The following is a 12,483-nucleotide window of genomic DNA, read 5'->3' on the forward strand; positions in this document are numbered from 1 at the left end:
TTTTTAAGTTTTACAAAATAATTTCTTTACAAAAATTCTATGAGAACTTTTGTTGTTCTCATTTTAAAGATGAAAAGTTGAAATTCAGAGAAGTAATGTGACTTTACTGAGGTCACACAGTTAGCAATGTTAGAACTATTACTCATTTCCTGACTATAATTCCTGCATGGATTAGTGGTTTAATGGAACACTAAAGGGAAGTTTCTGATAGAGTTTTTAAGTGAACAATCCTTTTTTTCTTTTCAACATTTTCATTAATGATTTGGATAAAGGCATACATAGCATGCTTATCAAGTTGCAAATGACAGAAAACTGGAAGCAGTTTTATATTGGATATTATATTGGATGATAAAGTCAGAATCTCAAAGAAATCTCAACAATAAATGAAATGCTTAAATGAAAAATTATAGGGATAAAAGTTCCTAAATTTTTTAAAAATCACTTGACTACATCAATAAGGAACCACAAAACAAGCAAAAATGATTGCTGTAATATTACAAAGGATTTTTTTTCCTTTTCAAAAGAAAATATTTGTGAATAGCTTGGGAAAAAATAAAATTTATTGGAAGATATCACTGTCTTAAAGTATTTTAGAATTGTCAAGAGAAGAATAAGATTTGCTTTTCTTGGCCTTAAGGGCAAACATTGAATCAATTTACAGAAAGTTTAAGGAGGCAGGCTGAGATCTGATCTGGAGGAAAAAACTTCCTAACAACTAAAACTTCCCAAAATTTGAATGGCTTGCCTCAGTGGATACTTAACTCCAATAGAGTTAATTGAATTGAATGAGACTTTTGGTGAGGACAATCTTTTGTTTGGTCATTCAATCATATCTGACTCTCCATGGCTCCTTTTGGGACTTTCTTGGCAAAGATACTGGAGGGGTTTGCCATTTCCTTTTCCAGTTTATTTATAGATATGGAAACTGAGACAAACAGGGTTAAGCCTGTATGACCCAAGGTCATACACTTTAGTTAAGTTAAATCTAAGGCCACATTTGAATTCAAGAAAGAGAATTCTTCCTGACTTCAAACCCAGAGCACCAATTAGCAGCCCAAAGTATGATCTAACTGGACACACATAGGAAAAGTTTAAACTAAATGATCTAAGTTCTTTCAAATTGTAAATTTCCAATTCTAGGTGGAAAATATTTTTAAAATGCATTTTGTGCAGGAATATTCATCTTAATTCTTCAATTTCAATTTTGAAATTATGATTCAACTATGCGATATTACCATGAAGCATAAACTTGAACTTGGAAATGATTTTGTAAAATAATCATTGCTACAAAGTTTGCCCAACAAAAAAAAAGGAAAAAGAAAAAAAGAAATCACTTTGACATTATAGAACATACCGGTGTGGCTGAAAGGAAGAGTGCATTACTCATTTCATGATCAATAAGAACTGCTATAAGTTCAACATTTTTTACTAAGCGATTACGATCTTTAGCATAGGGGACACAAGTTTTCCAGTTATGGAGTGGAGTAGAACTATAGAAACAAGTAGCTTCCTGCCAAGATTTTTAAAAAAGAAAATAAAAATTAGAGATCTGCTTCATATAAGATGACCTATTTGACATCACTAGCCGTATTAGCTATGAACAGCAGTAATGTTCTATTGTATCTTGATTTGATCTTGAAAATTTGGGTTTGCATAATTACTGTTTGCAAATATGAAGTGAGTTAAATGTGTGCTGCAGAGTATCTCACTGGATAATGGAAAGTGTCACCTAGTTAATGTTTTATTAATATCGTGATACATATAGTTAGTAATTTATTGATTTTGTGATACATTCTTAACCTAATTAGTGCAAAATTTTAATAGTTAGGAACAAAAAATGTTAAGTTTTCTAATCAGGAAAACTGACATTTTTCTCAGTTATGGGTTGAAAAACATGCACAACCTAATTTCTTACCTTCTTTAAGGCTATAGTTTACCTGACTCAAGCTCCTACGTATTCCAAAGGTAATAGCAACATAATCTTCTGGAAAGCAGAAAGTAACAAATTATAAATATAATCTATATTTCTAAAGGCTAAAGGGATCAAATAGTTAAAACATTTGGAGTTATAATTTTTAAGTTTCAAAACTACCTTAATATTTACTTATTAATATTATTCAAGACTTGAAAAGATTTTGCCAACTACTCAAGAACAATATCATTTTTAAGAATTCATATTTTTCTTTGAATTGTAATGTGTAAACAAATGCAGTTGATTTACCTTCAAATTCTTCTCTGTTGGCTAAACATAATTCAGTGTACCACAGTTTTGCTGCAATATAATCTCTCTATTGAAAACAAAAAGAGAACATATCTAGCAGCTACAATGAAGATTTAAGAGAGGAAACTGACAAAATCATTAAAAATCCTCCTAAGATTTGCTATTAAATATTTGGGGTGGATGGAGACAAAATATACACAGAAAAGAAAAAGATATATTGTCTGGGAAAAGATGAAATGAAAAACTGGAGGTGAAAGAGAATAAATAAGAGATAACATGCCTATACAACATTTTCTTGAGGTAACTAAAATCTACTTCTATTCCATGGCTAATTGAAAATTTGTTTTAAAAAATTACCTTTTGTTCCTTAATTTCTTTAGAGTGTTGGAAGCCCTGTCCACAATCCTCAAAGGCAGGGCACCAAGTTAATCTCATTTCAGGATTCAGTCAAGGGCTCCTTGAGAGCAGTGTGTAAAATAACTTTTGCTTTTAATTCTACCAAGAAAATAAACTTGCATTTCTATTGATTCCTGATGTTCCTTCCAATTGTTATTTTGAATAAAAAATACAATTATATTATTTATTTTATAAATGACAAAAAAATGAATCTGAGGAAGTTTGAATAGTTTTCCAAAGATCTCACAAGCTTATTAGTGTCGTGACCAAGCCATTAATGTTATTTTCAAGTCAAAGTCACCTGGCAATAAATCCTGTACATGTCCCTTAGTCCAATACCTCTTTGATTTAAAAATAACAAAATTATTGTTTTTCTATCTTGGATTTCTATAGCTCTTTGTGCTTCCCTTAGGGTCCATGACAGTATTCTCTGGAATGTAGGAGCTATGGTATAATAAAGAAAGAACTGTATTTAAAGTTAGAAGATCTGGGTACAAGCATGGCTCCACAATTTACTAATAGTGTAACCTTAACTATGTTACTTTAACATCTAGAGTATTAGTTTCTTCATTTACATAATGGAGACAATAATATTATCCTTGCCTACTAAATAATAATGTCTTTCTATAATATAAAATTATATGTTTATAATCTATACATAGATAATAATCTATATACATTTATTTTTATAATATATTCATGGATAATTTTGGAGACAAAATAAATACAAAAAAAATGAAAGAATGTTGGAAATCTCAATACATAATTCTATATATGGTTTTACTCATAGTTATAGTTACTGGTTTGTTGTTCTTTGTACCTGCCACAATGCCTTCCTGAGTTTACCATAAGTGTTTGTTGACTGAATAAATAAATGAATGGTTTTTTTGATCTCAAAATGAAATTACTAAAAGATTACAATTGATGCCATGGAAATAAAAGAGCTTTGAAAATAGGATGAAAAATATTTCTTAGTGGGAATCCCTTGATAAAAGGCTAATCTCAATGATTCCCAATACCATTGGAATTTATGTGATATTTATTATCTTGTGTGAAGTGAGTAGAAGGGGAGGTGTACATCTAAACATGTGAAGTTATCCTATATTATTAGATAATGCTAGATTACCACCTATTGGCAAAGTACTTTAGAGGATGTGTTTCAATTTTAGTTCTATCACTTACTATCTATGTGACACTGAATAAGTCATTAATCTCTCTAACTTCAGTATTCTCATCTAGAAAATAAGAAAGATAATATTTACCCTACCTATCTCATATATTTGAGTCCATTGTAAATGTTAATTATTATATGTGAACTATTATATGCTATCATAGCATGTATATAATTTTATAATGGTACCAAAGAGATGAGAGGAACAAGAGTACAGTGTGCCTGGCTTCAAAGTAAAGAAGACCTAAGTTTAAGTCTAATCCCATGACCCATATTGTCCCTGGAAAAGATATCTAATATCTCAATGTTTCAGGCAATTCAGTGAATGATTTAAGGAGCTAATTATTATTCATAGGGAGTCTCAACACTAGCAATGTAATCAAAAAACAAAAATATCTAAATAGATTTTTTAATAAAATTTGAATTGAAAAATATTTTATTTTTCCAATTACATGCAAAAGTACTTTTAATCATTTGCAAATTTATGGGTTCCACATTTTTCTACCATCCTTATTTCCCTCTCTCCTCTCCATGGTAGCAAAGAGTCTGGTAAAAGTTACACATGTTCATTTGTGTTTAATATATTTCCATGCAAGTCATAAACACTAAGTTTTTACTGAGTCATTCATTTGTGAATCATTCATTATTGTGTTAGTTAAGATGGGACTGGAAAATGACAGACAAAATATGTTTGACTGTTGCTGGCCCTTCTTGGATTATCTCCCTTTAAAAAGAATTATGGAGTAATCTGAATGTTTCTTTCCTCAATGTCTTTATGCCAAACCTAATCAGTGAGGAGATGTATAAAAAATTGGATCAAGTATACTGGAATATGAGCATCTCTCTTATAATTTATTAATACAAAAATAGCACATAGTTCTTTGGAGTCTTTTAAAATTTGGGAAGGTTAGGTTGAACCAATGGGATTAAAATGACTATACCATATAAATTAATATACATATTCACTGCCAATAAATCAAGGTCAATAATATAAAGGGAATCAATGAAAAGAAAAAATGAGAAGGACAGGATGGTACCTAATAGTACCTAATCTCAAACTATACTACTATAAAACCATAACTGCCAAAACAGTTTTTTGCTTTCTAAAAACAGAGAAGCTGATCAGAGTAGAATACCAATTAGGAGACCAAGGAAGTTTATCTGTCAGATCTATAGAAATGGGAGGAATTTATCATAGAAGAAGATATAGAGAACATTATAAAATGCTATTTTATTCACTTAATAGCATTTTATTTTTTCAATTACATGTAAGTATAGTTTTCAAAATTTTTATATGAATTTGATTTCCAAATTTTTCTTTCTCCCTACTTTGCCTTCCCCCAGCCCTAAGATTGCATCTCATATAGGCTTTACACGTGATATCATGTAAACATGTTTTCATATTAGTCTTATTATGAAAGAAGAATCAAAAGGAAAAAAAATCACAAGAAACAAAAATAAAAATCAAATTTTTAAAAAGTGAAAATAATACACTTTAATCTACATTCAGACTCCATAGTTCTTTCTCTGGATGTATATGGCATTTTCTATCATAAGTCCTTTTGAATTCTTTTTGATCATTGTATTTCTGAGAGAAGCTAAGTTTAATCATAATTGATCATCACATAATGTTTTGTTATTGGTTACAATTTTCTCCTGATTCTCTTCACTCCATGCAGCATATATTAATGTAAATCTTTTCAGGTTTTTCAGAAATCTACCTCTTCATCATTTCTTACAGAACAATAGTATTCCCTTATATTCATAATCAATTTGTTCAGCCATTCCCCATTTGAAGAGCGTCCCTTCAAATTTCAATTCTGTGCCACTACCAGAAAAGATGCTATATTTTTGTATTTGTGAGGCCTTTTCCCTTTTTTATTATCTCTTTGGGATCAAAGGTTATACATGGTTTGGTTGTCATTTGGGTTTAGTTCCAAATTGCTCTCCAAAATGATTAGATCATTTCTGAACTCCACCAAGAATGCATTAATGTCCCAATTTTACCATATTCCCTCCATTTTTCATTACCTTTTCTGTCAACTTACTCAATCTCATAGTGTGAAGTGGTACCTCAGATTTGTTTTAATTTGCATTTCTCTAATCAATAGTGGATTTTTTTATATTTTTGTATGACTATAGATAGCTTTACATTTTTAATCTGAAATCTGACTGTTCATATCCTTTGACCATTGATCAACTTGGGAATGACTTGTGTTCTAATAAATTTGGCTCAGTTGTAACTAGCCAGCTAGCTAGTTATGTGTGTATGTTTGTGTATCTGTTATATACATATGTATATATATATATATATGTATGTGTGTGTGTATGTGTGTGTGTACATATGTATGTATATAAGTATAGAAATGAGACCTTTATCAGAAAAACTTTTAAAATTGCTTTCTAGGTTTCTGCTTTCCTTCTAATGTTGGTTGCATTTGTGTGTCTGTGTGTGTGTTTTTGTATATAATTTTTTTGATTTAATGTAATCAAAATTATTCATTTTGCATTTTATACTGTTCTCTATATCTTCTTTGATTATAAATTCCTCCCCTTTCTATAGATCTGACAGATAAACTATTCCTTATTCTCCTAATTGGTTTATGGTATTATAACCTTTCATGTCCAAAACTGTACCCATTTTGACCTTATCTTTGTATAGAGTATGAGATGTTGGTCTGTGCTCATCTTCTGCCATACTATTTCTAGCCTTCCCACAATTTTTGCCAAATGGTGAGTTCTTATCCCACAAACTGGAGTCTTTAGGTTCATCAAACAGTGGTCATTTGCTACTGGGTTTTTTTTAAACCTAATTTATTTCACTGATCTACAACTATATTTCTTAGCCAGTACCAGACAGTTTTGACAACTGCTGCTTTAGAATATAATTTGAGAACTGGTATGACTAGATCACCTTCATTTGCATTGTGTTTTCATTCATTTCCTTGCCATTTCTGATCTTTTGTTCTTTCAGGTGAATATTTATGATTTTTCCTAACTAAACTAAAAATTTTTTGGCAATTTCATTTCTATAGAATTGAATGAGTAGAACAAATTAGAAGAATTTTTATTATATTAGCTAGGCATATCTATAAGCAACTGAAATTTTTCTAATTGGATATGACCAGAATTCTATAATACATTGTGTATAAGAAATATATTTGAAGTAGAGAGTTAGATACAGAGTAAAGATAAAAAGTTGGAGCAGAATATATTATTTTTCAGCTGAAGTAAAGAAAGCAGAAAGAGTGATCCTGATATACAAGAAGAAAAGCAAAATTATTTCATTAAAAGAAATAATAAAACTACACTTTGATAAAAAAAAAAGTACCATAGACAATGAAGTAATATCAATGTTTAACATAAATGCACCAAGTGGTATAGCATCCACATTATTAAAGGAGACACTGGATAAGTTATAAGAAGACATAGACATCAAAACTATACTAGTGGAGTACCTTAATATTAGAGAAATGTAGCTACAAAATAAACAAGAGAGAGGTTAAGGAGTTGAATAGAATTTTAGAAAAGTTAGATATAATAAAACTCTGGAGAAAATTGCATGGGGATAGAAAGAAATACATCTTTTTCTCAATATTACATGACAGTCACATGAAAATTTACCATTAGATCATAAAGACCTCAAAATAAAATGCAGAAAGGCAGAAATATTAAATGCCTTGTTTTCATATCATGATGCAATGAAAATCACATGTAATAAAGGACTATGAAAAGATAGACTAAAAATTAATTGAAACAAAATAATCTAATTTTAAAGAATGAGTAGATCAAACAACAGATCATAGAAATAATCAATAATTTCATCCAAATCAGTAACAATAACAATAAAGAGATAATATATCAAAACAGTCAAAAATATGAGGGAAAATTTTACATTTTTAAATGCTTAATAAACTAAAGAGGAAATCAGCAAGTTGAGCATAATACAAAAAAGGCAGAGAAAACAAAATTTTAAATTCCCAATTAGAAACCTAATTAGAAATTATGAAAATCAAAGAAGAGATTAATAAAACTGAAAAAAAGAAAACTATTGAACTACTTAGTAAACCTAAGAGTTGCTTTTATGCAAGAAAACAATAAAATAGATAAATCTATGGTTAATTTGACTTTAAAATTATGGGAAAACAAATTATGAAGATCAAAAATGAAAATGGTAAACTCACCACCAATGAAGAAGAAATTGAAGTATTAAATCAAATCTATTCTGCTCAACTGAATGCCAACATAACTGCTAATCCTAAGTGAAATGGAATATTTACAAAAATGTAAACTGCCCAAATTAAAAGAAGAGGAAATAGAATCCATAAGTAACCCCATTTCAGGAACAAAATAAATTGAAAAGGTCATCAATGAATTCCCTAATAAAAACCTCCAGACAGTTTTACAAGTTAATTTTATCAAACATTTAAAGAAATGTTGCATAATAATTTCATTACAATACCATTATGCTATAAGACATCAGTAACAGACAGATTTTGGGGAAAAAAAAAACTAGAAACATCTATCTGAACTAATGCAAATTGAAGTGAATATTGCACACAGTAACAGAGTAACAGCAAGATTGTGTCAGACATGATTGATTTGCCTCTTCTAAGTAATACAATAATCCAAGACAATTCCAAAAGACTCATGATGGAAAATTTTATCTACATTCAGAGAATACTATCTATATTCAGATTCAGATCAACTGATCAAGTCTAAATATAAATTAAAATATACCATTTTCACTTTATTTTTCAGTTTCTATTTTCCTTTTGTATGATCTCTCTTTCCACAAATTAGCTAATGGAAATAAAATTTTATTTGATTGCATCTAAATAACCTATATCAAATATCTTACCCTCTTTGGGAAGAGTGAGGGGAGAAAGAGAGGGAGAAAATATGGAATTTAAAATATAGTAAACAATTCATGTCAACTACATGTAATTGGAAAAATGCTATTTATAAAGAAAAGTAACATCACAAACAAATTTGTAAAGCATGGGAAAATTACCTATCAAATATCTGAATAGTGGAATAATTTATGACCAAAAAGGTAGATTCACAAGTGATATAATGAATAATTTTGATTACATAAAAATATATGCACAAAACCAATCCAGCTAAAATTAGAAGTAGAAGAATGGGAAAAATCTTTGCAGATAAAGTTCTCATTTTTTAGATATTATCAAGAAATGATTCAAATAAATAGCAAAAAAGAGCCATTCTCCAATCGATAAATGGCCAAGGGATATGAATAGGCAGTTTTCAGAGGAAGAAACCAAAATCATTAATAGATGAAAAATTGTTCTAAATTACAAATTGATAAATATAAATTAAAAACAAACCCTGGGATCCCACCTCATACATATCAGATTGGCTAAGAGAACAAATAGGAAATGAAAAAGACAGGTTCAAGAGGATGGGGGGGGTAGTTATATTAATGCAATATGGGTAAAACTATGACCTTGTCCAACCATTCTGAAAAGCAGTTTGCAACTATGCCAAAAAAGCTATTAACCTGTGTGTGCCCTTGACCCAACAATAGTGTAACTAGATCTATTACCAAGGAAATCAAAGAAAGATAGGGACCCATATATATAAAGATATTTATAGCAGCTCTTTTTATGGTGGCAAAGAATAGGAAACTGAGAAGGTGCTCATCAATGGGGAATGACTGAACAAGTTAAGGTATCTGAATGTTATGGAATACTATTTATTATAAGAAATGATAAAGGGAAGATCTGGAAAAATTTGTATAAACTAATGTAAAGTGAGCAAAACCAAGAAACCAATTTATATAACAGCGATATTGGGCAGATAGATGGCACAGTAAATAGAGTGCCAGATGTGAAAAGTCATTCCCTGAGCTCAAATCCATCCTTGAAGACTTACTAGCTGTGTGATCTTAGAAAAGTCATTTCACTGTTCAGCTTATTTTTTCATGTGCAAAATGAGCTAGAGAAGGAAATTGCAAACCACGCCAAGTATCCTTTGCCAAAAAAACCCCAATGGGATCACAAAGAGTTAGACATGACTGGAAAATGACTGAATAAACATCAATATAAAGATAATTCACTTTAAATGTTTAAGACCTCTGATAAGCACAATGACAAACCACTTTCAAAGGGCTCATAATGAAACATGCTATCCACTTTCAGACAGAGACCTGACAAACTAAGAGAATAGATTGAAGTATAATCTTTTTTTCTTTTTTTTTTGGAACATGACTAGCACATATATTTAGTTTGTATGACTACACACATATTTGTAATAGGCTTTGTTTTTCTTGTCTTAATAGGGAAGGGAAGAGAAGGGATAGGGAGAGAATTCAGAACTTAAAATTAAATTAATTTTTAAAAGATAAAGAATAAATCTTCCCCTTGAAACCAGAGAGGTCTATATGAAAAAGCACAAGAACAAAGACTATGGTTAGGAAAACTGCTTCTATTAAAAAATGTGCCTTTCAATGAGGTAATTTCATTTTCAAGAAACCATTTTGTGTGAGAAAACAAAGATAGCCATCTATTTTTGTAGGGAATTATCTGCCAAAATGAAATTCCTGCCTTCATTGCTTTACCACATTGTACCAAAAATTTTTGCTATTTGCTCTCTGCCATTTCAATAAGACAAAAAGAAAAGAAAGAGAAGCAATTTTAGCCTTATTTTTTTGTTGTTGTTGTTTCATATCTGACTCTTCATGACTCCATTTGGGTTTTCTTGGCAAAAATTCTGGAGTGGTTTGCCATTTCCTCCTCCTCCTCTAGCTCATTCTTCCTCATATGTACCTTGAGGTCTAAGGGATAAGTGACATGTCAAGTGTCACACAGCTAGTAACTAACTACCTGGGACCAGATTTGAATGCAGGTAGATGAATCTTCCTGACTCCAATACTAGTACTAGCGATTTATTTAGGTTTATGGAATCTCACAAAATTAGAGCTAGAAGCTTACTTTTGAGTTCATCCCATTCCTGTCTCACTTTCAGATAAAGAAACTGGAAAGGTTAAATCATGATCACACAGTTAATTAGTAGCAGATAAAGACCTGGACCTCAAATACACCAAGTCCTAATCTAATGTTTCTTTCATCATTGACCCCTTCTCCAAATCCAGTGACCCTTTCCTCTGTTCTTAAATTCCTTGTCATCTCTACAGCATTTGATACTTATGACCAATCCCTCTCATGTAAATCTCTCAAGCCTTGTCCTTCTAGAAAATTGAGCATCCAGAATGTAATTACTAGACTAATATTTCTATAATAGAGCTTAAATTCCCCAAAGAAGAGCTGATAATATCTTCATATACACATATATATATAACCCTTGTTGGACCCTGGGAAGTCACAACTTCTCTACTTCAAATTCCTCATATTTAAAGAAAGATATTAATAGCATCCACTTTACTGGGTAATGTGATGATCAAGTGAGATAAATGTAAAATTCTATGCTGCTTTTAAGTGGTATATAAGTGCTAGATATTGTTATGATGACCATTATCATAATTATCATTACCTCTTTTATTCATCCTGTCAGGACAACTATACCTTCCTATTCCCTAAACTCTTTATGTTTATTCCAGTCATTTCCTCATACCTGAAAAATTCTTCTCACCCCTTCCCATTGATCTAAATCTTAATAAGACACACCTACTATAGAAAAGTCTTGCCTCAAGTTTCCTGAAATTGATGATCCTTGTATCTTGCAGCTTACCCTTTATACTTATCTGCTTGTGCCTTCTGCCATTGATTTTTTTTTCCTCTTTAAAATTTAAATCTTCAAATGTGCTACCTTTGGATTTATAAAACAAAGCCCAACCCATTTCCCTTACTCAGACTCTATTTTACAGGCTAAAGACTTTATGGAATCTTACCGTTTCAAAACCACAAAATTGTATTCTTGTGAACTAGAAGAGGAAAAAAAAGATGATAATTTAACTGTGTGAAAGGATACAATAAGAAAAAGGTGGATTTAAATTGCAACATAAATAACTGCATGATCAACTTGATACTGATGTTTGACGGATATGGAATTGTTTCTGTATACCACAAAATTTCATTCATCTAATTTTACCCCACTACCTATCAGGGATCAGACAGGGAAAATTATCAAAAGCCTGCCCTACCAGGTACAACTAGAGAATCTTTCTCCCTACTAACTCTTCTCTAATTTTGTGCTACTTTATTCTCTCCTTCCACTACATTACCTTCTTATTCAATCCTCAGTATGTATATTCACCCCAGATTCCATATTAGGTGGAATCACATACTCTGAAATAACATTTTCCCCCTTCATTTTCTTCCATGTTTCTTATGAGGAATATTTGAGTATCACCAACAGAAGAATCACAGAATCTGAAAAAGAAGAAACCTCAAAGACAATCTAGGCTAATTAATATTTGCTTAAGAGTCTATTCCCCCATCTCAACAGCAACAGTCACAAAAATAATTCTGAATAAATATTCATAAAGCCTCCAAGTAAAAGCCACTGGCAGTTGGAAATTTACTGCTCTATCTAATCCACTTTAAGGTTAGTTCTGACTACCCTACTATGTTCCTTATATCCATACATTCATATAAGATTTTCCTTATATCCATTTAAATCTGTTTTCCCTTAGATTTTAATCATAATTCCAGTTTCTGGGGGTCAAAGGGAATTAATCTAATCCTCCTTCCAAATGACAGTTCTTAAAGTCCTT

General features: G+C 30.7%; 1 protein-coding gene across 4 annotated transcripts in view; it reads right to left on the bottom strand.

Annotated features, from left to right (window-relative positions):
* Positions 1-12,483, bottom strand: part of LOC141522203 (cation channel sperm-associated auxiliary subunit beta-like) — a 156,273-nt gene that overhangs the window by 100,995 nt on the left and 42,795 nt on the right. For 2 of the 4 annotated variants that reach the window (XM_074235412.1, XM_074235410.1), the window contains exons 8-11: positions 11,659-11,691; positions 2,222-2,288; positions 1,938-1,984; positions 1,355-1,510 (exon numbers count right to left, since the gene is read on the bottom strand). The exons of 1 other annotated variant lie outside the window; for it this stretch is intronic. In XM_074235412.1, the coding sequence (XP_074091513.1) occupies positions 1,355-1,510; positions 1,938-1,984; positions 2,222-2,288; positions 11,659-11,691 (303 nt within the window). The remainder of the gene's footprint in view (positions 1-1,354; positions 1,511-1,937; positions 1,985-2,221; positions 2,289-11,658; positions 11,692-12,483) is intronic. One more of the 4 variants, XM_074235411.1, reaches the window with a different exon arrangement.

Source organism: Macrotis lagotis, chromosome 4 (genome assembly GCF_037893015.1).
Source record: "Macrotis lagotis isolate mMagLag1 chromosome 4, bilby.v1.9.chrom.fasta, whole genome shotgun sequence".
In the NCBI taxonomy this organism is placed as follows: domain Eukaryota; kingdom Metazoa; phylum Chordata; class Mammalia; order Peramelemorphia; family Peramelidae; genus Macrotis; species Macrotis lagotis.